Source organism: Cariama cristata, unplaced genomic scaffold (genome assembly GCF_000690535.1).
Source record: "Cariama cristata isolate BGI_N322 unplaced genomic scaffold, ASM69053v1 scaffold297, whole genome shotgun sequence".
NCBI lineage: Eukaryota > Metazoa > Chordata > Aves > Cariamiformes > Cariamidae > Cariama > Cariama cristata.
Window position 1 is genome coordinate 1 of NW_009626832.1, and position 25,825 is coordinate 25,825.

The following is a 25,825-nucleotide window of genomic DNA, read 5'->3' on the forward strand; positions in this document are numbered from 1 at the left end:
AGAAAGTTCCCGAAAGGGTCAGACACAAGTGTCTGCTCTTCCTAAGCCTGTATGTATGCTGTTCCAAAATAAGAGCATGTGTAGCTTTGCTTCTTACTTTGTGAGCCTAAACCACTGGTTTGTGTCCAAATATGTGTTCTATAGGTTGCTGTGTCAGTGGCTACACCCTTGTTGAAGAAGGTGGTGCTGCAGACCATCAGAGGTCCTTCATCATTGCTTCATTTTTATTGTTCTTTTAATCAATTTTTATATTTTTGTATATTTTCAAGGCAAGGGATGGGAAAAAAACCCAGAATTGGTGCCATCCACATGGGTTGTGTGCTGCTGGGGAAGTCTAGTTAGGAACATGTGATGTTAATTACTCTTGCAGATCTGTACTCTCTGATTTATTCTGCTTCCATTCCCATTTGATTCTATTGTCTTAGTTCAGGATATGCAGAGCAGTATGTTTGCTAATAGCGGAGATTTTGTTTTGGCAGCTATTCTTCCAGGCAGATAGGGCAAACCTTGTCCAGTGAAACTAATGGTAAAATTCTCAGTTGTTTTGGTAGTACCCTCATTTCCCTTATTAAATTTAGGGAATCTGGTGGGGTTTAGCCTGTCCATGGATGAGAGAGAGGTGATTCTCACCATCCCAGTAGATCGTCCACTTGAGATGGAGTCTTCTGTTGCTGAAACAGCCTCAGTGGTGAGACTTGCAAGGAGAGATAGGAAAATAGAAGCAGGAATTGTCTGTCTGATGAAACACATTTGTCAGATCCTTAGGAAGAGGAGAAGTTGGGTGGGAAACGAATTAGTCCTGTTCACACTTAAAATAGAAAACATGGGAATGAAAAACTGCAGTCCTAGATTCTTCATGCTTATCTGAGCTTCTGGTTTTATTTGTTTCCTGTAAATTTTTGCAGTAACTTGTTCGATTGAAAGTTGTGGTGGACAGGACGATGGTAAGATTTTCTCACTAGGTGTGAATAGCTGTACGCTTCGCATCTGAGAAGTTAATGATATAAATGCAAAAGTATATTGTAAGCTCTCAGAACTAAGTTAACTATGGCAGTTAGCAATTCCTTTTGACACATCACAACGAACATGTCAAAAATCTGTTCAATATGGGAGTTGTCCTTTTGAATGAAAGACATATCATTTACCGTAAAGATCATTACTGACAGAATGCGTACTCTTTTCAAAGAATAAAAACTGATGGTCTTTTCTTTCTTCTACTTTTCAGGCAGCACAAATAGTCCTGATTTCTCTCTTTGAATTGAACACTCCTGAGTTTACCATGTTACTTGGTGCCTTGCCAAAAACATTCCAGGATGGTGCTACCAAGCTCCTGCACAACCACCTCAAGAACTCCAGTAACACCAGTGTGGTGAGAGGCCCTTGTCCTTGTGAACAGCAGAGCCCCAAAGACAGCAGCTCATTGATAAGCTGTTGCAGATGTTTAGTAGCATGATTCCTCTGTAACTGTTGTCTTGAAGCAATATGTCAACAGAGGCTTCTGTTTGATGTTGCTTTTATAGGGACCATTAAAAAAAAAACTCAGTTATTTTTAAATTTAGTCATAAACCAATACAGATTAAAAATAAAAGGTTACTGAGAAGTGCATGAAAGTTGGTGGGGTTTGTGCTTTCAAGTTGGTGGTGCTTTTGAAAATCCTGCCAGTAATGACCTTTTGACTAAAACAGAGATCCACAGGCTTTTCTAGGGTTATCACTACTATTAATATCAGTTTAATAACAGATATATAGACTACTAAGAAGCTTGCAGGATCTTTGATGTGACCTTCAAGATCTCCTCAGTCTACACCTGTTACCTTATATTTTGGTTTTACATGAAGCTCTTGCATATTTTTATTTCTGTGAAGGGATATGTTAGTAGAGGATTTAAGTGTGCTTCTAAATGTCTTTCCCCCCAGAGCAGCAAAGATTAGGATATTTTTTGCCTTTTTTGTGTGGAAATCTTGTGAACTTGCTGGAATTTGAACTCTCCTGTCTTTGCACTTCCATAGGGACAAGTAGACCTTTGTGTAAGCTAGAACTGCACCATTAGGCTACCAGGCAAACAGACTGGATTCTCTAGTACCTTCGACTGTGTGTGAAGAAAGTCAGAACCGGGAGCAATTTCTGTTCATTTACTGATATAAATGATTGTGGAAAAATGATAAGTTAGATTACTTATGCTCCTAACAAGCACAATTGGAATGCTTTAGACAATGCATACTTAAATTGCTAAATTGCCAGGGTAATGGTCTGCATACTTTGGAGCCTGGCAAATCATGTCTGAGAAGCTGGGTAGCCTGGTGGACTGATAAACCATTTCTCTGGCAATATTTGCAGACCGTACATGTTGTGAAGTTAGAATTGCAGGTACTGTGGATTGTAGAAAAGTGCATATATGCTTTCTTTATCCTCAGAACAGTACCTTCAAGAACATACTGACTACATGAACCATGGCTGCAGATTTTTAGATCAAGAGCCAAAACCAAAGCTTCACTAAGCTTGTCTAGCACAAACAAAGGCAATATTTGGACCTGTGGTTGTTGGGTACTGCTGCCTGTGCATTGCAACATGTTGCTAATCCCCGTCTCCCTGCTTCTGTGCCAGGGTTCCCCCAGCAATACTCTTGGTCGGACTCCTTCCCGGCACTCCAGCAGCAGAACCAGCCCCCTAACTTCACCTACCAACTGTTCCCATGGTGGACTGTCTCCAAGGTAATGTGGCAGGCTAATTAAATCACTTGCAAAATATTAAAGGATTTCAACACTGAGTGTGTATTTGTAGAATATGACTCATTTGAAAGCAAAAACAAGACTGAAAGTTTACAGTAGATTGCTCCAAAGAAACAGGGTTTGAATAGGATAATACATGGTTGGTGATTGACATCAGTGTTCCAGTCCTTGTGTTATCTGTGTAATCTTAATGTCTTTGCTTACATTACTGATTTTCTTTCGTAACTAGGCCTTCTCCAGAATCACATTTGTGGGTTCAGTAAAGGTAATATTAAATGGCAGTATTAGAAATGAGGTTTTGTTGAGGTTGCAAATATCACAAAGTATATGATGACTTCCAGGTCAAGGGTTTTGGATTGTGTCTGGTTTTTCAGGTGTGCCCTTGTGATCAGTAATTCATCTGACTGTAGTACAGTGCTTATGCTGCGAAGTACTGAATCTCCTGTTTCCCTCTCGTGCTTTGTGAGGATGTAGAACAAGCAGAGGTGGTGACTGTGTTTCAATGCTGAATACCTCTCAAACCACTCTCCTGGCTACTTACCAGCAGAATAGTGGCCTGATCCTTTGGGCAGTAGGTCTGTTGCAACCAGGTGTTTTGCTGAAGCTGCAGATGCTACCTTAGAATATATTGGTTCTATCCAAAACCTTTTATTGAGCAAACTTGGACTCTTGGATCTTGGGAATGTATGTGTTTCACACCATTAAAACTTACAGCAGAGGAGATGGGGGATTTAAACGGTATGTTCTGGGACCATAGAAATGTTGAAGGAAAGTATTAGGTTGTTGCCTGGACAAGCTTCAATTTATGCTGGGAAAGCTTAAACTGCTGCTCTTATCTGTCTGCCTTCTCCGTGGGAGGTCGCTTCCCTTTGTCATGGAAGAGACAGAAGGAAAGGTGTTGGGTGAGGACTGCAGTTCGAAGTCCAGGGTAGTAGTTTACATTGAAATCTGTTGATCAGTCCTATCATGACTTGCTAAACCCTGTGTGGAGGGATGCTTAGACATGTGAATTCCCATGTGTCAGGAAAAATACAGGCTTTTAGCCTTTAATGAGTAGTTACACTAATTCCAGCAGCATATGATGAGCACATGGGGTTTCCTGAGAAAAATTTGGATATCTAAATACATCTTTGTGACCCCTAAATCTGCTGTAATCCAAAACTAGACCGAGAGGTTGCAAGCTGAGGTCAAGTTACCTATTATGAGTTTCTTCAACAAAGGTTTCATTAAGAAATTAAGTGGTAGAGTTTCAGGGGAATGGTTCCAACTATGTTGCTTCCTTTTTGACTAGTTTGAGCATTGTTGCCTTGCTGATTTCTGTCATGAAAATTATAAACGGAGATATGTCTCCCTGTGGTAACGTTGTGGCTTTGCTGGCCACATTTGCATGTGGCACTTACTTTATAAATCCATGACCTTTTACCACAGTTTTTAGGTTTTGCCATTGGGACACAACTGTGTTTTGCCACTTCACTCACAGCTTTTCAATTTGTCTTTCTATTCTCACCTCTTGATGCGCGTATGAAAATATCGATTAAAGCATTCAGCATACACTGTTGCTGTTGTTTTCTAGCATTTTGGGTTTAGGAACTGAAGGGTTTTTTTTCTCATGTGATACATTCTCAAGGAATAGTTAGAATGGCATGTAATTCCAGAGCAGTCTGCCATTAAGTTGTCAAGACTAAAACTGCCACTGATGCAGTGGACCAGGAATTTCCTTTAGAAAACAAACATTCCTTCAATTTTCTATGGAGTTCTTGGAGATTTTGATCCAAAAATTTAGGTGTCTCCTCAGTAAGTTTGTCCTGCGTCCTGGCTGGGTTTTGTTATTCCAGAGTGCTATGTAGAAGTTACTCTTCAGTGATAGGTGAAGGTGGAAGCTGCTGTCAAAGCCCTTTAAAATATTCAGAGGAGAAGTTCTACTTTTTTTTGGTGAGTGAACTCTGAGCAGTAACAGTAGCTGCAGATTTTTACCGTTTGTAGAAAAGACAGTGGCAAATTCTGCAAATTAGCAGCAGTAGGTTCTGATGTTCTGCTGGACTGTGTCCTTCTTGAAATGTCTTGTGTAGCACAATTTGAGCATGGTCCTGACTTAAAGAACAAAGGAGAATTTAACTCTGTTTCTGAAGAGTACATGTGGTCGTCCTTCTTTCAGAAAAAAGGCTTTGGAAGATGTGCTAACAGATTACAGGAGGTAGGGCACACTGCAGTATTGCAGTCGTTGTTAGTATAGATGCTTCTGTGTCATGTTTCCGTTACAAATGCTTGTTGTTTGCTATTCATCAGTGGTGTAAAATGTAACTTTTCTCTCTACAAACTTGGAAAATGAGCACACATGAGTCATTCTGATAGCAGCGTAAAAGGATAAAAATTCCCACAGTTTCTCTGTGTAGCCCTTCTCTGAAACCAGGCTTGGCTTTACATTTTTATGGGACCCATTGCCAAAGGATTGTACTGAGGTTGTGTATGCCCATTGCTTCCTGGGGTGCTCCATGTGCGGGCCCTGCTTATCTTGTCCATGCCTGTGTCTCGTACAGGCAGCCTGAGTGCAGTCAGTTGAAGGATTATCTCCAGTTCTTAATGCAAGCTTTGATTTTTGAAGATTATATTTTCCTTTGAATTTTTTTCTTGATGCACAGATTGGAGGAGTCATACCTAGAGAGGTATGTGTCTTTGAGGCTGGGATACACACGGAAGTGATAGTTTGGGTGCTGTAGGAATATAAAAATGCTGCTAAGCATAGCTGTTCTCCCATATTACTAATGGTTTGTGGACAATATCCTCAGTATTAATCAGCAAGGCTTCATTGATACAGACTTTCTATAGTATATATGTATGCCGTTGCCCTTAGGTCACATCACTTCTCCCATATTATTGCCATCACAACTGAGTTTCAGGTGACTAATTTTTTGTGTGTGTTTGTACGTGTATTTGAGCTCTGGATAGATTCTGAATGTTTTGGTTGAGGTGGACTTTGATGCAAACAGCTAATTTGCCTATCCAGAAGATAACATCTGCTTAAGTATCCCCTGATGTTAGTGTCTTCAGAAGGGTAATGTGCATTCAGGGCCTTAGGCAGAGTCCTCCTTTCTGCTTTCATTTGCTCCATCCAGATCTGCTTCATGATTACTAGAACATATCCACTGCATCTGTGAGTTACTTCTGCATTTGTACCTGCTTTTTTTGTCTGACAGTTTTAGTTTTGGGGGAGAGGAGTTATGGAGGAAAAAGGTGTTTTCTGAAGAAGAAAAGCAGGGGAGAGCACTTGGGAAGACAGAAAATAATAGGGAAAAAAAAACAGGAGTTCTGACTGGGAGGAAAGAATGTTTCCTGGGCAATGCTCAGATGAATGGCTTGCATTTGTGTTGAACAGAAAAATCTGAGATTTGGTAAATGATGTAATATGATAAGAAGGAAAATACTAAGTTATGAAGTCCTCCAGTGTAAGAATACCATTCTGAATGGCAAATGAACTTCTGTAAACTCAAATGTTACGTTCAGGTTGTGAATTTTCACCTAGAATTCTGTAGGAATATTTGAAGGAATATCAAATGACTAGTTTGCCCCACTAATTCTGCCTTTATTAGTAGCCTAGAGACCTGTGTGTAGTTCCAATTATTAAAAAAAAAAACCAAAACAAAACACAAAAACCCAACAGTTCAGTCCTTCAGCGATCTCTAGAGGAAATGCATCAAAATAAAAGGCTAACAATTTTATTTGGCTAGGTACATTTACGTGCTTGTTTTTTCACTGACAAGAGAAAATACCATTAAAAATAAAATTTGACAGTTTCAGTATTGAGCAAGGCAAGGAAAAAGAATTAAAATAAGCCACCCACCTTATACAATAAAGACAAGCCTGCATTGTTTGGTGGCCTGTTCGCAGGTAGGTGAGACCTGAGCTGTGAGACTTCCGACCAGCAGTCTGGGCGTCTGGTGTACTTCCGTAATAGTTGCAAGTAATAGCTATGTGTTTTGATTGCTGGTTAATGAGTGAATTTCTTGACACCACTCTTCAGAGGAGTTTTCAGCTGACTTTGCTGCTGTTTGCACTGGAGCAATTCTTGACTTGTTTGCTGCTTTTGATCTGGCAGCATCTTTCACTTGCACATATACAAATGTGACTTTCTGAGACAGTGTGCTTAAACTTAATAGAAACAAAGTCGTGTCCTGCATACTCCACCAGCTCAAGGATCTATATTCTCATTTAGAAGATGATTTTGAAAATCCACATACCATAAAGGGAACAGGACAAAAGCAAAGGTTAGACAAATTGACACAGGGATTGATGCCTTGACCCAAAGGTGCAGGATCAAACAGTAACTAGAAGGGGCTTGTGGAAGTTTGATGAGAGATCTGAATCGGCTTACAGACTGTTTCATCCCGTCTTTCCACGTTTGTCTGCGGAGATCTTGGTTAAGTCCCCGATTTACATGATACGTTTACACTCTAGACTGACTTCCACTTACTGCGTATTTGGGATCAGTTTGAATCTGGTGAAATAGGATCAGATCTTAAGCCCCACAAAGGTTTGCTGATTGCGTAGGGCCTGATTGCAGGCTCTTATAGAGGCACCAGGAGCCAAACTTTACAAACTACCTTTGGATGTCTGATAAAAATGTCAACTCCAACTTTCCTTTCTTCCTGGAAATCCTGTTGCTCGCAAATACCTGCTTAGAGTTTGGATACAGATGCATGGTCAGGGATTGTTTCCTTAGAGCATTTTAAGAGTTGTTTATAGATACTATATCCATTTGTAAAATTTACTGGTTAGTACAAGCAGGGACGATTTTTGTGTGAATCATACCATTATGTTAGGAATAAAAGTAGAAATGAATAATAAAGGCCAAAACAGTGACTTGTGAGGCTCAATGGAGTATTCTTGTTTAATTTTGTTTCTATTAATTTTTTTCTCTTTCTCCAAGGTAGCATGACAGCACTAAACCACTCAGATTATAGTTTCTTTTTTTTCTCCCTCTCCTTTCTCTGTTTTTTCTCTCTTTCGTTTCTCCTCTGATCACGGCAGTCGGTTCTGGGGTTGGAGTGCAGATGGGCTGTCGAAGCACCCCCCTCCCCTTTCTCAGCCTAACTCCATCCCCACTGCTCCTTCCCACAAGACTTTCAGACGCTCTTACTCTCCCAGGTAACAAGCTGCCTGTTAAACCAACTTGTCTGAGGTGTCACAGTATTATTTACCTTTCACACTGTGGGTTTTGTTCAGACGGGGGAAATGATTTGCAGAGGCTTTGACTGGAAAAGTAAAAGAGATGATAGCTTTCAGAGAGTGGAGGTGACAGGCAGCCACTTGCTGCTTGGGGAAGATGTGGCATGCAAGTGGAAAAAAAAAAAAGTGGATTTTTCCAGACTTTTCCTCTCTGCCAGGTTCCTGGATGGGTATGTGTTTCACAGTTGGCTTCCAATGCAGAGCACAGTTGCTGGGCACTTTCAGCAGGCACTGGTGGTGGTGGTGTAGCATGGGCAAGGTCTTTCAGCTTGCCTACACTATGCAAGCGGCACATGAGTACTTTCAAACAGGCTCAGTAGCAATTTCACATCTGCAGTAGTGAATATCCATAGGACAATGAGGACGAAGCTTGTGTATGTGATTTTACCAGCTGCTTGCACGGTGTGATTGGGGAACATCTTGGAAATTTGTAGTATTGAAATTAAAATTGTCCTTACCACAAGATTTAGAGGCTATCAATGGCTAATTTTGAAATCTCTTCTTCCTGTGCCCTCACATTTTGTTCCAATCTGCATACAGATCTTTAATCAGTATACTGGACTAAAGCTGTATACTGGTTTTAATAAAGAAAAAAACTTCTGAGTACAAATTTAATTTGTCACACCTGTATGTTAAACTCCTTGGATTTTTTTTTTTTTAGTTTATACCCTGACAACAGACTTTCTGTAGATGTGGCTTCTCCTCACTTAAATATGCCTGTTACCCAGGGAAGGACTATATATAGTCTTTCCTCGAAGCAAGAAGTTCCAAGTGAAAAACTATTGAAAGAAAAGCAAACATTGTTCTTTGAGGGCTTCAAATCTGGGAATCTGTGACATCTGAGAGAGAAAATAGAATCCCATAGTCTGTACCTCTGTGAATACCTGCAGAATTAAAACTTTAAATCAATGTTCTGGCTCTTCTAGGACAGTAAGATATCTGTGGAAGAGATCCATGTTGATTTTTGGAGTTAAACTAGTTGAGAAATTTTTTTTCTTCCCCTTTCATTAGCTAACACCAAAGGTTGGAACAATTTGACATATATTCCAGCTCCGAGCCTGAAAGTGCAAGGAAGTGGGTTGCTGTGTACTGCTTGAGGATGCTAAACTGTTGATTACTTACACATAATTTGGAATGGAAACTGAATAATAGTTTATGGAAGTAAAATGTATTTCATGTCAGACTGGAAAACTGCCAAATTGTATGTTGATAAACCTGTTGAGAGCTGCATTGTTTTAGTGCAGCAGAAGATGGAAAATAATGTTGTGACATCCCTGAACACTGTTCATCTCTATTCACTTCTTATTCATCCTGTGACTTTCCTCTAGTTTTCTACATGGGTCATAATTTTTTTTCCTTTTGTGCCTTGTTTTTTTTCCTGAAAGGTGGGTGTAGTTCCATTTTACTTTTTTATTCCCCCCATTGTGTTGTCTGTGAAGTATTCCAGTGCACATACTGTCAATGGACGTGTGTGTTCACACGTGGAGTTTTTGTTCATGTAGAACACAGCCATAATGTGATCTGCTACACAGGCTTACTCTTGACATATAAAATCACTGGATTCTTTAGATTGTTATTAAAATGTTGGGTTTGTGCTTTGAAAAATGCATCCGATCAGTGGCTCTTTGTTGAGAAATTGCCTTAGTCCTTTAGCATTGCAGATCCTGTACTTTGATCTGTTCTTTGGTAAGAGTGTAGGGCAAAATTCGTCCCTGAGGAAAGAAGCGATGATTTCAGCAGAAGATTTAGTGTCAGTATATCTGTGATTATTTCTTGGTTTTTTGCCATGGATTTCATTGTGTGACCTTTGGTAAGTCACGTCATTTCTTGGTGTGGATACACAGGTACAATCACATATATACCTTCTCAAATGGCAGTTTCATTGCTCACTTAAATATTGTATGAAGAACTCCTTAAGATCTATGAATTAAATGTGCTTGAGCTCAAAATTAGCATTTTCAAGATCATATGCAACAAAGGTTTTCCTCTCTCTCCCTGATACTTATGAAGAATCTAAAAACTGCCTTCACTTTTGTCTGGAAAGCCATCACAGTGCATTAGTGTCATTCAGCTGTCTGAAAAGCCCTAAATACTTTAACTTCTGTAGGTTTATAAACAACTTTTGTTCCTGATCTTGGTCTGTTCTTTAAGTGGTTTCTCATTGTTCCTGACCTGACAAGACACTGTTTAAAGTTGGGGAATTGTTCTTCAGTTTTCTTTGCCAGAATACAGGGTGCTGATGCTTGTGTGAGTGTAGTGCGAGCGCGTTGCTTGGGAGCCGGGGATTATGGCTATTTTCGGTGTGTTAATCCCAAAGGAATCGGGCAGCACCAATCTTATCCTCTGTCTGAAGTTCCTGAATTTCTTCCAAGGAAAAAAAAGCAATAGTTCTAGATATTTAACATCCTACTTTTAGTTCTATTGAAAATAATAGCTGTGTACTCAGGATTCAGAAGGTATTTTCTGTTGTGTGTTTGGTTTTTGGGTTTTGTGTTGGTTTTTTTCCCCCCCCACCTAACTCACAGGGAATCTTTCTTTTGTGGGAAAGGAACCACAGCTCTTTGTTTAGCTCTTCTCCTCCAAGACCATTGTGTCATCCTTCCCAAACTCTTAAGAAATAGTAATTCACCCCTGTAGGGAGCTGCTTCTTGCCATTTATTGACAAACAACTTGATGTAAATGTCTCAGATTCTTTTGGTTTATTTGCTTCTGGCTCTACTAAGATCCAAGACTCCCCCAGAGACGTTATTACTGGGTCTCTTCATTAAATCTCTCTTGGAAAACTGATTGTCATGCAAACTCAACTTCTCCTCCTAGATAGCGCAAAGTCCTGCCAATAATATCTTTTAATTTTCTCCAAGCTTGTAGGAACTTCTCTTCTTAGCCACTTCTTTTCTTATCTGCCCTTGCATGCCAGGCATTTTTTCATGAAACTTAATTTTGGATGACTCCTCAAGGAATCCCAAAACTTGTGTGGCTTTATGCTGCTGAGGAACAGACAGACTGCAAGAAAGCATCAGATTTGAGTGAGAGAATTCCCAAACCTAGGCTCAATACTGAAATGCATCTTTTATCAAGGCATTGTGCAAGTGGTTTTGGGTTTACTACTCCATAAACGAAAATGGGACATGTTAGACTAAGGTTTACGTCAAGATACATTTTCCTTGCCATTTAAATCTGTCACATTTGAATTCATTGATAGAATATATTTGCTATATTACGAAACTTAAATTTCATGGATTTCATTTCCACCAGCAGTCACAACCCTTTGAGTTCTCATAGTGATTAATTTTCTTTATTTTCCTTTTTAAAGACCACCATTACCATGCTGGGGATAGGGCTTATTTTTTGTTTGTTCACAGAAGCTAGCACACTCACTGCTGTGGAATGTAACAAACAGTGGACCTGATTTCCCCTCACTTACAGCAATGTAACGCTACTGATTTCAGTGGAGCTTCTCCTAGATTTAGCCCCGTTTGAGGGGAGACTCAGAAGTCTGCTTTGATTCCATCCATGTTTTGTTACAAGTCCCTGTTAGAAAGTGTCTGCGAAATCACCTGTCTCTGACTTGGCATTGTTTTTGTTAATAGTCAAAAGCAGATTCCAGTTTCATATGTAACATTTCATATACGTTTGGTCTTTAGTATGCTGGATTATGACACGGAGAACCTAAATTCTGATGAAATCTACAGCTCTCTTCGTGGAGTCACAGAAGCGATTGAAAAATTTAGTTTCCGTAGTCAAGAGGACCTGAATGAGCCAATCAAACGTGATGGAAAGAAAGACTGTGACATTGTAAGTATTCAATTGATTAATGTCTCCAGATAGGTGAAATTTTAAAAGATTGTGTTCAAACCTGCCTTTGGATTGTTAGTGTAAAAAATCCAGTTATTCCTGCGGTATTCTTGGAAGTATCTTCCACTTACTGGTTGCTAACTTCGTATACCTAAATTATGGTGTCCCACTACTGCAGTCCCTTGCTCCCTTTGAACTCTAGCCTTCTGTGAAAAGTGGTCGCTGGGCTTCTGTGGGAGTCTCATGTACAAAGGAAACAGTGCTAGTGTTCCTCAGGCTCAGCATGGCTCAGTGATTGCTTTTACATGGACTGTGTGTAGTCAGGTCTGTAATGGGAAATGTTAGTTCTTAAAATGCATGGGTGGCTTCCCTCATTACTTCGTATTAGTATATGGGTGGCTTATTACTTCATATATAGAAAGGACCTGGAATCACTCTGAGTTGACAACTCGTATGGTACCTTATGCTGCATGAATGTTACAGAATTATCTACCATGTGAGATGCCAATTAAATATATGGATTTCAAAATTTACAAAAATCTTAAACAATGATCATTATAGGTCCCCTCCAATTTGAGATATTCTATGATTCTGTGGCAGTTTTGCTTCCTATCTGGACAAAAAAGTTTACATTAGTAGATTAAGTTAGCCTTCAAAACTAAAAATTCTTCATCTGGAATTTTTCTTTGGGACCCTTCTATTGTTCATTTCATATTGGCTTGCCAAGCATCGTCCTCCAGTCTCCTCTGTCAATGGGTTGTGAAGTTCCACCAGGAGGATGTTGCTTTTGCTTCCTTTCCCTTTCTTAGCAAATTGTTCCTGTTCCAGAGCTGCTGATCTTTGCCAGCTTGTGCAGTTTTAGCAATATTAACTAAGATTTAGGAATGTTAGCGTAACTTTTTGCCCTGTGATCATGAGATATTATTTTTGGAACAGTTGTTATATAAGGGAAAGAAGTAGTAATCTAATTTTTACTTAAGTGTGTGTAAACAATTCTATGCCTCTTTGTGTTCTTGGGTGAACTCCAAAAAAATCTACAGCTTCCACAGAATTTGAGTAGTCTCATGTCTTTTTTCTCTGTTTGATCCCCCAGGTGTCTCGAGATGGTGGCCTTGCTGTGCCTACCAGTGATGTCCGTGGAAGCAGTGACGTTGTGGAAGGTGGAAGGATGGCTCTAGATAACAAAACCTCCCTACTTAACACCCAGCCTCCCCGCGCCTTTTCAGGGCCACGTGCTCGAGAATATAACCCCTATCCTTATGCTGACACAATTAACACTTATGACAAGACTGCCCTGAAGGAAGCAGTGTTTGATGATGACATGGATCAACTTCGAGATGGTTTGTATCAGTACATCTCATAAAACTGCCGGGAGCTTGCTCTGTTTCTGATATATTTGTGTATGGGTAGTGCTCTCAGATACATGCCTGCCCATGTGTATGTTGTATATTACTTTGCATCTGAGTTGAGACTTGTTGTAAAATACTCTTTGTTCTCATGTACCAGCGAAACGTGATCTGTGGCTATTGAGAAAATGTTATGGCGCCATCTTGGCTTGTTTGTCTAGAGTTTTCCTAAAACTAGTCCCTTAAGCATCTAAACGCATCTGTAGGGACACTATTTTGGGGACCTTCCACTCTTTATGACTGAAACATCTCACTCAATAGCTCGTTGTTACTGAGCATTTCACTTCATTTAAGTGATGCTACACCTTAGCTTTATTCTTTTGCAGTACACTGATGAGTCACTGTACTTTGATCTAAAGGTCATACATGTGATCACTGGTTTTGGGTGTGTGTGTCTGGGAAAAACTGCAGCAGTTCTCATCTTGCAGAAGTAATTATTGGAACTGGATGAAATTCAATCGTCATCTCTTCCTGGTTCGTTAGAAGCCATGTGCAGATTCATGAGCTGTGTCATGAACTCAGGTGAAATTGTGGGCTTGTCAGATTCACTTGCCTGTTTGACTGAGGCCACTTGGAATTTGATGCGTTTTTGGAGGGCGGCTTGTTATGTGCACTTTGTTCTGTAGAAGGTTAGTGATCTTGGCATCTTTGATCTTTTTCCCCATTTCCCCAAATGATTTTCTGCTATTTGTCCTAGAAGTGCCCATTGACCATTCAGATTTGGTGGCTGATCTTCTGAAAGAGCTCTCCAACCACAACGAGCGGGTGGAGGAGCGGAAAGGAGCTCTTCTGGAATTGCTGAAGATCACAAGGGAAGATAATCTCGGAGTTTGGGAGGAACATTTCAAAACCATTCTGCTCTTGCTGCTGGAAACGCTTGGAGACAAAGATGTGAGATGTAGATTTTTGTTCTAACTCTCCTGTACATTCCTTCATCTGGGGTGATAGTTCCTCCACACTAGTTTAAATGAAACCTACTGCATTTGTACGGCATCTCATCAATGATGCTGCACTGCTCATTTTTTCTTTTGAAGGTTGACAACTCTGTGTTTGTTTTCGGTGTGTTCAATGATGAGTTTTAAGCCACTCTGAAGTGTCTCAGTTTTTCCCCCTCTGTCCAGAGTGTTAGTAACAAATAACTAGGAAATTGAACTAGAATCAGAAAAGGAGTTATCTTCTAATCTAGTACAAAAACTATCAAGATTTCAAAAGTTGTTCCCCTCTGAGTTAGGATGAAGTTACAAGCTCTTAACTATATCATAACCATTCCCAAAAAAGGGAGAAGAAAGGCACCCTAGAATAGATTAATTTTTTTTTCTGTATGTGGTTTAAACATCTGGGCTATTAGATCTCATGGGATGGGCCTCTTATCTCTTGCAAAAATGTCATCAAGAACAAGCTGCTTTTATAAGGGATCTCGTTTTGAAGTATTAAAAAAAAAAAAAGCAGTGTTACCACAGCTTTATATTTGGTAGTTGATCAAAGTGGCAATTTGCAGGCTAGACTTTTACTTTATCCACTTGGGGCTATTTGATCAGCTTTCAGCACAATGATATTTGGTAAACGTTTAGCACCCTGGTGCGCCTTCACATCAGAGCCATGTTCCATCTGAATGTTACGATATTTAGGCTTCAAAGCACTCTCAGTTATTCTTTTTTTTTGTTTGTTTCATCTGTTTCAAAATCAATTGTATTTCTTGTACTCATTGGAAAGTATATGGTGCGCTCTCAGGAATTTTAATTCCGAAGCAGTGTAGGTGGCTGACACTTTCTCAGTCGTTGTTTGTAGTATAAGCATGAGCTGCTCTAGTCCTACATGTTTAATCATAGCATCATCACATGTGTATTAGAAGATATGGTGGCTTTATCTATGTACATGTGAATTGTACTACTGCACGAATTTTGCAGACGAATAGCAAAGGACATGCTTTAAAGGCTGAGTATAGAGTAAAGTAAGTATTCCTCTGGTGAAATCATAGAATCTATTTGGAGTGGCCGCAGGCCAAAAACTTAATGTAACAGTTATGAAATTGAAGCAGGTGTTATAAATCCCTTCTGCTTTATATCTTTTGATATAAAGGATTAACACATAGGTCAGTGTTGACTACAATGACTGAACTGTTCTTGAAAGTAATTTCCATAAGAATTACAGGAAGAGAGTCAATTTTACTGCATTAGTACATGAGAAACAGCTTTGTTGCATGGATGGAGCCCCATTTGATATCTGCAAAGCTAAGAAAAAGAGGAAGGGCAAAACAAATATGATCTGAGCTTCTTTGTAGGTTCGTGGAATGCAGACATGCTGCTTTGGGTACAAAGTTGTACTTCATTGGCAAAAGAATGTGGAATTTAACAAAGTAGAGTCATTCTGATTCTTTCTTGTATCTGTGACAACAGTCATTTTATGTGAATTTTTGTGCAAAACCAAGGAGACCAATTCTGAATTTCAGTTATATTGATTACACTGCTGACTCCATGGGAGCTGGTAGAGCAATATAAGATTTCTGGTGGCATAGGGAACCATGAGAATTTACTTCAAACTACAGTTTTGAGAAGTGACTTTCTAATGTGGATTTCTCTTGACACAGCATTCAATAAGAGCCCTGGCGCTGCGAGTCCTGAGAGAGATCTTACGGAACCAGCCGGCAAGGTTTAAGAACTATGCAGAGTTGACTATCATGAAAACACTGGAAGCACATAAGGATTCCCACAAGGAGGTCAGTGGGCATTTCAGTGTTGCTACTGGGAAAGCAATATGAACCTGCTGAAGAAATGCAGGACCTGTGAGACTTAGCAGGCAAACATGTTGACCCATCTTGACCATAGAGTAAATTGATATTGAGTCTCCCAGGTATGAATAGACAGGATTTTTACATGCTGAAGCAGCAAGGAAAAAAGTTGAGACTGACAGAACTGTTTAATTGGACTTGAGCTATCTGGAATTGTAGGCCACTTTATCAACTTCCTAGGATTTCCTTGCTCATTCTGAAGAGGCTGAGACCCTGTAGTAGAAAAGCACATGTTTAATAATTTTGTGGAGCACACTGGGAGCTCTGTGCTCCCTCCATCTGTGTGGGTAAGGATAGGAAATGTACTGGAGAACACATATTCAAGCAGAATTGTGTGTGAAAACTGAATGGTGAAATTGGGCCATGCTGGAGAACTCAGAACTGGTGAGTAACAGGAAAAAATGGATGAAGAGACCGTGCTGCTGAAAAGAAGCTGGGGCAGGGGAAGAAGCAGAGGGAGGGGTGAATTTTATTTTCCTTATGTGAGAGAGCACCTATGTAAAACTGAAAGTATTCTTCTGGAGTAAAACAAAAATAAAGGGACGTGGTGATACATTTGGAGCAGATCAATTCAAATTACATTTAAAGTCAACCTTTGTAGATTGACTCCCAAGCTGGCTCTTTTAATCTACCTTGTGCATGTTGCAAGTTTGAACTAAAGCTTGGAAAGTGCCGTGTGAATTTCTCTATAGTGATGGCTTTGTTACCAAAGCCCTTGCTTTGAAATCTAAGACACTTATTCTCCTCTGTGATGGGCTTGTCTTAAACTAGCAATTTTAGGCATCTCTCTCTGGACAGCTTTGGTCATGAAAAAGATCATTGTATAGATCGGACTGCTCCAGAGCATTGCGTAACTGGCACAAGGTTATGTTAGCTGTTCATAGCAGAAACTGTACTGTTTAAAAATCAAAACAACAAAACAAAAAACGCCCTCAGGAAAGAAACTAACAGGCTGGATTTCTCTAAAATGCAAAAGCAGAAAATGTTTAATCCTTTAGTGAATGAGGACTGCCGTACTCTGCCTGCCTTTCCTTGATTTAGAGCCTTTGCACTCCTGTCATTTTCAGTTCAGAGTAATAAGAAGCAGTTGTAAATTGATTTCCTGATAAAACAGTCAGACAAAATGTTATGTTCTGAAGGAGTGCCTTTTATTGGCAAGTTTTCCTGGTTGCATACTTCTCAGCTCACCTTGACTAAGTGTCCTTTGTATTTTTTGGTCTGAGAGTCCTCCAAAACTGCCATTTCTAGCAGGACCTTTCCAGATTGTCTCTGGCATTGTTTTTAATGCCCCTCAGAATTCATTGTCCTCGTGGGACTGGTGGGTTTTATAGAAATCAAGAACAATGTTGAAAACATGACACTTTATGTGTCCGTACTCCCCACACTGTGTTCTTCATGCTTGTGGTATGGAAAGGTTCTTCAGGATTTGCATGAGGTGACTCCTGAGGAAAAGCAGAGAAGAGTAAGTCTGCTACAGAGAAAGCAAAGCTCAAGCCAGGAACAAAGAGATGTGAGTTCTGGCACTTCTTTATAGAAGAGTAATTGAGCTGCATTGCTATCAGCAAGTAGCTGCTGTGCTGTATACATAGTAGGCCTTTGGTTTACATTGGTTTTGCATAGCATCTTCATAATTAAAAAAGATCATATTTGCAACTGCTGCAAGGAGACCTTTGGGTGACAGCTGTCTTAGCAGGGCGCTGCAAGTATTATTCCTATTTTGCTATCTGTTGCTAAACAGTTGTGTGTGTGCACAGCTGTTTTAAGAATGAAAAATCCAGCACGTGTGGTTTTTTCTGATCCCTGTGTAAACAGGGCTCTCAAAACCATGATGCAACCCATGAAAGGCATCATCTGTCTGTCAGTAGTTTGAGAATATCAGCATTCGTGAAGTGAAGAAAGGTTTCCCAACCTGCACTTGGGTGTCTACATGGGCTAGGCTAAAGATATACCTGGGAATATATTTTAGGTATTTTTTACCTGTAGCCAGGGCTTCCTGATTCAGTTAAGTCTGTGAAAAATTAACTGAGAGTCCATTTGGGCATGGCTTAGTTGGTCAAACTCATAGCCCTAGGCCAGAAGGTCACAAATTCCCATCCCAAGGTGGCCCTCCAGCTCACACTTGCTGCTGCCTCTGCAGCGGTGTGTTCTCCAGGAGAGGTGGAGGAGCTGCCCTTTGATTTGATCCCACCGAGCAGGAGATTAAGTGAAGATTCACCAGTTTGTGATTGAAGGGCTCTTTCAAAGAATAGCTGAAGAAGGAAAGGGAAGATCTGAGCGGTCTGTTCTACAATTTTCTTTTTCACTAAATCAGAGCAATACTAAAGGTAGTGATGGACTGTCCTTAGACTACATAAAATAAAATCTTCCTATAAAAGATGTAAATTATTTCCTGTAAAAACTATTTCAGGAAAGCTGCTATATAATTTGGTTAGGGAAGTGTTAATCCTTGTGCCAGTGATGCCCTGATAAGATGTCAGTCCAGGATTTGTTATGTTTCTGGGCTGCTTCTGCATTATAGAAGACAACAGGAGTGATCCTGGTTTATGGTTTGAGATCCTTTGGTGTGCAACAGGCTGTGTAAGTTAGCAGAAAATGACTGTTTTGAGTGAGCTGTAACTGTTTGTCTGTCTCACCTGAGTTTCTCCTTCAGCACAAGGACTGCTAATTACCCTAAGTTATTGCTCACATTTTCCATTACATATGACCCACAGAGAATCAATCTAGTGACCAAGAAAAGGGAGTTTGAAGAGGAGCATAGTACAGAACTGTTACTCTTGGGTACTGTCTCCAAGAAGTCGTCATACTAAGAGGCAGTTCTTTGGAAATCAAGAAGGTTCACTTGTCTACCCAAATTCCAATATTGCTGCTGTTCAGTATGACCAGGAGGGATCAAATAACAAATGATAACCAACATATTCACCAGTCAGCAAATATCACCCCCTCCTCCAGTCAAGTGCCGAAACCTAGTTAAAGATTGTTTGAAACAAAAAGGGTCTGTGGTTTTATTCCAGATTATATAACTGGAAGTATCAAAGCAGTGTTAGCAGTGTTAGGATAGTTAGATAGATATTTTGGGATGCCTGGATAATTGGCTCTTTTTCCAAGTCCAAGCAAAAGTCTTTAGATAATTGGATCTTTGCCATGGCTAGAACTGTTCTGTTGCTGAAGGCAAGGTCTATGATCAGCGGAGCAAAAGGGCTAAGAGCACCACTTCTCTTCCCAGGGACACAGGAGAGGGAAACTTGGTACGTGGAGTTGGATGCTGAGTCACGCCTTGTTGTGAGCACAAATGCAGGAGATTGGCAAAGCAGACCTCCATGGGGGTTCAAAATTAATGTAACCCTAGGCTACAGACTAGAAGACTCTGGGTTGGGATCCGTGTTTAGTTTGCATTTTTTAGATTCAGCCTATTTTTATACTGTTTGTAGTATAACAGTCTATTCAATGCTGTTGATTTAATGGGGTGATGTGAAGAGTCAAGCCTGCTTCAGTCATAACTGTAAATATTTATGGGGGTTGACATGTAAATGCCTCTCACTTACTTTTTGGAGCATTAGAACGTAATTGAAATTGTGGATGGTATTAAATCTTGTTGATTTTTATCACTCTTTGTTTGGAGTTACTTGGAAGAGAACCATCTTTTTGTTGCCAATTAGTTAATATTAACTCATTTGTTCCAGTGTAGTTACTCACCCATAACTAAGGAGAGATGATGCCTGCTGACCCAATACCATTGATATGACATTGCTTCAGATTCATACCAGCAAAACGAGTATAAGTTCTTATTATTAGGTATATTAAACCAGAAATAGTTCATTAGCTTGCAAAACGGTTACAAGGCAAAAATCGTAGGATAGCTAATTCCCTGCTGCTGTCTGTGCCACTCTGTTTTTCTCTACAACTAAGCCTGTAGACCTAGCTGATGCATATTTTCTGTGTGCAAGGAAAGCATATTGTGCCATGTCTTAGATATCTAATTTTGATCTTTTATTGTCCAGAAGGTCCAGAAGCATAAATGAGATGTAACATTCTTTGTTGTAACCCTGTAAAAGAGGTTGAAAAAGAAGAAGTAACAGCTATCCATTAACTGTAAATAATTGTTACTGTCTTGCTGAGGTGCTTTTAGACTGGCCTCTGACGTTTATAAGATGATTTGGAGCTGTCCTCTGATGGTATGATCTATGTAGGTTTTTGCAAAATGTAGCATACTAAAGAAAAGCACTAAATGATCACAATCTTTAAGGTAAATTTGATATATAGTCTGTTCTGGAAGCTGCCAAGCGCTGCAGCTTGGCAGTTGTTCATGTTGCATAGTGTATGTTTGTGCTTTTTCTAATTCCCCAACACATTTCAAGTATTTAGTGCACAGAAGCAGCAGTCTAATCTACTTCATCTCCTCTGAATCCCTTATAAAAAAATCACATTGTTTTTTCATCTGCTTAGCACTCCCCATTGCTGAGTCTACTTCCTGCTTTGAAACCAAATTCTTAATTGTTTGTTCCTGTCTGGATCAGACACTAAAGCCTTCAGGGATGGGAGTTTGCCTGGCTTAGGTATTGGTAAACCTCCATCCCCTCCAGCTTAGATTATGCAGGCTTTAAGTAACCACCTCTAGATGGCAAAAATTGGCTCAAAAACATAGCCGCATGCCTTGTAAGCCCAAAAGCAAAACCTTGTTCTTCTGCTTAATAAACTTCTCTGGTGCTCTGTGTGTTTCACAATAGCATACAAAGCCTCTACGTTTTCAGTGGGGTTTTACCTACACTGCCTCATCCTCTACAACTTTCTGCAGAGATGGCGCAACTAGCGGTCGTGGCAAAGTACTCCAGCTTACGGTCCTACATAGAGCTCTTACTTAGATGTACAGGTGCCACTCTGCTGAGATCCGGCGTGTTACACTGATGCCCTATGTAGCCTATGAACCTGACATGTTCTGCCTTAGGTGAGTCAGGACATATATTTTTCTTTCCTTATTTGCCAGTAGTTTGTGTCACTTCAAAGCAGAAATGAAGCCATCAAAACCCTTTAGAAAGTTGCTGCATATTGACCAAGAGCAGATTATCACAGACAAACCGCTTGCTGCAGCCACTAGGCAGCAAGCAACATCTGTAATGCACTGGGTGTAATAGCTGAGTAGAAGAAATTATGTGGAAGAGATGGAGTCTTGGTTCTGGCCGTCTTAAGCGAACAGGATCCCATGGCTGCAGTGCATTGTGAACCAGGTAAACCAGTGGGACTTGTCATCCAAAGTTTGTCCAGCAAATTTTGTAGAACGTCAGTGATGCCAATGTGCTTTTCTATTAAAAGAAAGAGATCTGTGATAGGTGGCTGTATTGGATCACACAGTTTCTGATACTCCATATCGGCATATCCCCTCCCATTGAAATCAGAAAGCATTTCATGTGCATATTCCTTGGACCAACTAACCTGTTACTTTGAAGCTTACTCCTTTATAGCATTATAGGAAGACATTGTTACAGGTACACAGCCTACCTGTGCGCTACACGTCCCTGGCTTTGTGCATGTGAATATCGTGCCTTCCCTAAAGCAAAGTGAGTGGAAGTATAATGATGTCTCTCTTTTGAGGCACTCACTGGAAAGGTCTTAATGCACCACAGATGTCTTTCAAGGAACCCACCAGCAAACACAGCTTTATGTTATGCCAATGGAAGTCAGGCTAAATCTAGTCTCTAGCATGTAGAGCGTAAGGTAAGCATTTGGAAAGGAGAAAAACCTGCTCCTTTAAGGCAAAGTGCTATCTTTTAGATCTGCATTCCTGGGCTACCTGCCCTGTGTTGAATGATATCGAACTGTCCAGTTCAAGCTGTGGTTTGCTCTAAGCTTTTACTGGGAGGTAAAATCATGTTTGTGACATACCTTACACACAGCTTAGTGTCTGTGTTTTTAAAACACTGCAGGCTCTCTCTAGTCTTGCACATCTTGCTTCATAGCTACCCTTTTGAACTTGCTGCTTCCAACTGCCAGCATCATTTGGTGGCTTTGCTAGTCGTCTTTCATATTTCTGTGATCACTGAGAATAATTACATGACGTCAGACAAAAAGTTTGTTCCACTTGATACCCTGCCTGCCCGACTAGCAAGAAGCAAGCATACCGTGATGCTTCCCTGTGGATATCCTCCCTTCTTTCAGTTGTCTGAAGCTTAGAGCCTTCCCATGCTAATGGTTTTGCCTGCCTCTCTGTGTGTTTTGGCCTTTGTTTTTTCTACAGTCAACTTGTCTAATTTTTAATCCTCTGGTGACAATGAGCTCCCCAGTCTGAGCGTGTAGCGAACAGCACCCTTTCTTTTTTCTAGAATTCAAAGGATGCATTTTGTAGCCACTGCTTCTTGTGGTGTCTGTGGTTAGTATGAGCCATTACTGTCACTTCCTGGTGTGTATCTGTTGATCTGTCCTCCAAAGATGGGAGGAGGACCTGTTGCTTGATGCTGTTTGCTCATTTCTCCCACTCCTTTTAAGGTTGTTTCACTCTGCTGGTCAGGTTAAAGGCCTGATTATAAAAAGATACTTGATTTTTTGATATTGTATGGTATGTATAATTTGCAAGATGTGAGTGTGGTGCCTCATGGCAAAATATCTTTGCTAAACTCTACTATAATTGCGTGTTCTTGTTGCCAAATGACCTGGCAGTTTGTATCTTTTGATAATGTGCTTCCCTGTATGTGGGAATGCTACTGATTTCTCTGGCATTACCAGGTGAACGGGACTCAGAGCGCGCTGTGTAAGTATTCAAAAACGTGCTTTCCCTCGTGGGATGTGGAGTTGGTCTGGGTGGCTGAATGTTTTGGGTTTGATTTTTTTTTTTTCTTCTTTTTTTTTTTTTCTACCAAAGCCAGAAAGACAGACCTTTTGGACAGGGCTGATACTTGCATTGCAGAATGGTGGCATTCAGCTTCCCGTGCCAGCAGGGATGAGCTTGTCTTTTGGCTCACTCTCAGCTGGTATTGCCCTACCCCTTCCTATACCCTGTCCCCTGCCAGGCCTTTCCGAGGGAGCCAGGAGCTTGTTACCTGCATAGGCTCTGATTCAAGCAAGCATGTAAGCACATGCTTGAATCCCATTGATGTCAGTGAGACTTCAGCATGTTATTAAAATTAAACATACGCTTAAGGGGTTTGCTGAAGTGTGGCTTAGATGTAGATGCTGTCTGCCAGATGCGCTCTTGGAAGACTTGGAAGTCTCCCTGGTGTTGTCACATTTACAAGCTAGAAAAGGAAGCCTACTGGACACGTGTAATATGTCCTTATGTGTTCAGAAGGAAGGCACTTCAGGGAGAAGTGATCTGAAATAACCCAACTGCTGTGTAAATGCAGCCAGATCCTTGCTAGAAATGGGCAGCTTTGCTGAAAGGAAGATTTTCAGGGGCATAAATCCTGCACCTTTACAACTTTTCTTGCTGACCTTATGATGTGCAAAACACATATGACCTTTGTTGCTATTTGTACCCTCGCTTGTTTTGTGAAAAATTACAACTGTATTTTTACCCCTTGTGCCTGGAATTGGTTCATAGGCTTTTAAAAAAAAGGTTTTGTCTCTTGTACTTGCATCATACCTGCAACTTAATGTGCATGGTAAACTATATGCAAACAGCATGTGGAGCTGAAACCCAGGCAGAATTACTCATTGAAATTTTTAACTGCTCCTGTACTGTTTGGAGTTTACAGTAGTATATTTGAGATCAGAGTATGTCTGTAGGTACATACTATAATATTGCTTTCTTATGAAGTAGGATACCAAGAGGATTTAAGGTGTTTTTTTTTAGTGAGTTGTGATATGTGTGCAAGTTTTTCTTTGTAAGGGTGTCTGAAAACATTTACTTCTGTAGGTGCATACTATAATATTGCTTTCTTGTGAAGTAGGATACCAAGAGGATTTAAGGGTTTTTTTTTAGTGAGTTGTGATATGTGTGCAAGTTTTTCTTTGTAAGGGTGTCTGAAAACATTTACTAGCAGGATTTGGAGTTGTTGCAAAGCAAAATCCAAAGTGGCCTGTGTCCGAATAGTTATAGTTGAGGTTTTTTGGCTAGTGACTTGCTTGTGAATGTTGTTAAATTGATTACAAGATATTGGACTCTCTAAGTCTGCTGCGTTCTATGTGGAAAGCTTGATGGTAGCAGTGTTTCAGCACTGGGAAAGCAGATGTCAAAACCTGCAGTGCCAAGAAGTGAATTCCTTTAAAGGAGACCTCCTGGGAGCTCCCGACTTCATCCACTCCAGCAATTCAATGCTGTGCTACCAAAGCATGGCATTATGTTTCCCTTAAGTACTCGGGTGTTTCTCTGCTTTCCCAGCAAAATCACATAGTGCTTGCTTCTAAACAAGTACTAGCTTATGTGGAAAAATATTGACTTTCATGCTTCTCATGTGAAATTGAGGAGGAATTAGGGAAGAAATGGCTGGAAGAGGGAAATCTTGCTGGAAGTGGGAAAACAAGCATTCTGTTCTGCTTGGTTACTCATTCACAGATCTTTTAGGATTACTTTTTTTTAATATTGATCACATTGTGAATTGCCATTCTTTTTGGAATATGTTTTATTATTATAATTAAAGGCTGAGAAGGGCCTGAAGTAGATGGAGCAGTGTGACAGCTTTTCTTCTGTAAATAGGGCACTGATACAGAAGCAGTAATGGTCTCAGGTCTGCTTCACCATCCTTCTTGTAGCTTGCCTGCTTGCAGTATTTGTACTATGTGAAGTCTCTGAGATCACGTTCACTGTTGGGTTTGCTTTAGAGCATGCCAAGAGCCAAGTGGATGAGTTTTGTTATCTCCTGGGTGTACAAATATCTTGTGGCTGTTCCTGTTTCAGGGAGGTAGCTGTCAGCATGAGTGGAAGATTAATGATAGCAGTGTCACCGTGATGCTAAGACTGTGGGTTAATCGGGCTTTGTAGGTAGAGACGATCTCTTCTGGTCACTATTCACTGCTGCTATTTTAAAAATCAGTTAAACCTTTCTGGAAAATGTTTTTATAGTCCAAGCAGGAAGACATTCTTATCCTAGTGAGGACCGAGATAAATTTCCAGATACTCCTGGTTCATACATTGTCCACAGGAGTTGCTTAAAAATGATGAAAGCTTGCCTTCTTTTGATGCTTGTTAGAGATACATCTGTCCATGGGTTGCCTTAGTCAAACAGAAATCCCTGAGTTTGATACCACGACACTGTGTAAAAGAGGGGAGCGAAGAAAATCCAGCAGCTATGGCTTCAGTCTAAGTGATGGGAGACCTGTGGTTTGGTTTATTTGCTTTTTTGCTGATTGCCTGGGACTGATTTCCTAGTGCTGGTTTCAAAGTATTAACTTCAGACAACCCCAGGTAGTTCAGCTTAGGATGAGTTAGAGAACTAGTGCTAGGTGTGTGAACTTCCTGCACAATCAGGAAAGGGGCTGTGCCTTGAAAGGCTGTATTAATGCTCCTGGGCTCAGAATTAGGGACTGCCTGGGGCTAGCTGGGAGATCCTAAGCAGGAGGATTTGTGAATGCTTCTTTCTTCTTAGAGTTGAGGTGTTGGATTGAAGTCTGCCCACTGAGGCATCTCTCTCTGAGTGGATTTACCCTCCCCTAAAAGTAAGCCCTGAGAAAAGGGGAGTGAGAAAAGGAGCAAAAGCATCCTTTATCTTTTGTACTGAAACAGGAACATGGGGAGCAAAGAGTGTGTGATTTGTGGCCAGGACGAGTGCAACCAAGGGGAAGCTTCATTTTGTTGCCTGGCAATTAGCACAGACACTTGAAAAAAGAAAACCTGCCTTCCCATCCTGTTGTTTTTTATCCAATTACTGCAGAATGTGAAATGAATAAACTCTCATGGGAGGAGAGACCAGAATCATCGGGTCTTTCCTCTTTCAACTAGCTGTCCTACCCGCTGGGGCA

At 40.5% G+C, this 25,825-nt stretch overlaps 1 protein-coding gene across 1 annotated transcript in view; it reads left to right on the top strand.

The window, feature by feature from the left end:
* Positions 1–578: 578 nt before the first annotated feature.
* LOC104164733 (CLIP-associating protein 1-B-like) overlaps positions 579–25,825 on the top strand; it is a gene marked incomplete at its 5' end in the record, with an annotated part of 31,405 nt that continues 6,158 nt past the window's right edge. Inside the window, 7 exons of the mRNA XM_009704166.1 lie at positions 579–688; positions 1,226–1,369; positions 2,604–2,710; positions 11,596–11,746; positions 12,840–13,086; positions 13,850–14,043; positions 15,740–15,868. Of these exons, the coding sequence (XP_009702468.1) occupies positions 579–688; positions 1,226–1,369; positions 2,604–2,710; positions 11,596–11,746; positions 12,840–13,086; positions 13,850–14,043; positions 15,740–15,868 (1,082 nt within the window). The remainder of the gene's footprint in view (positions 689–1,225; positions 1,370–2,603; positions 2,711–11,595; positions 11,747–12,839; positions 13,087–13,849; positions 14,044–15,739; positions 15,869–25,825) is intronic.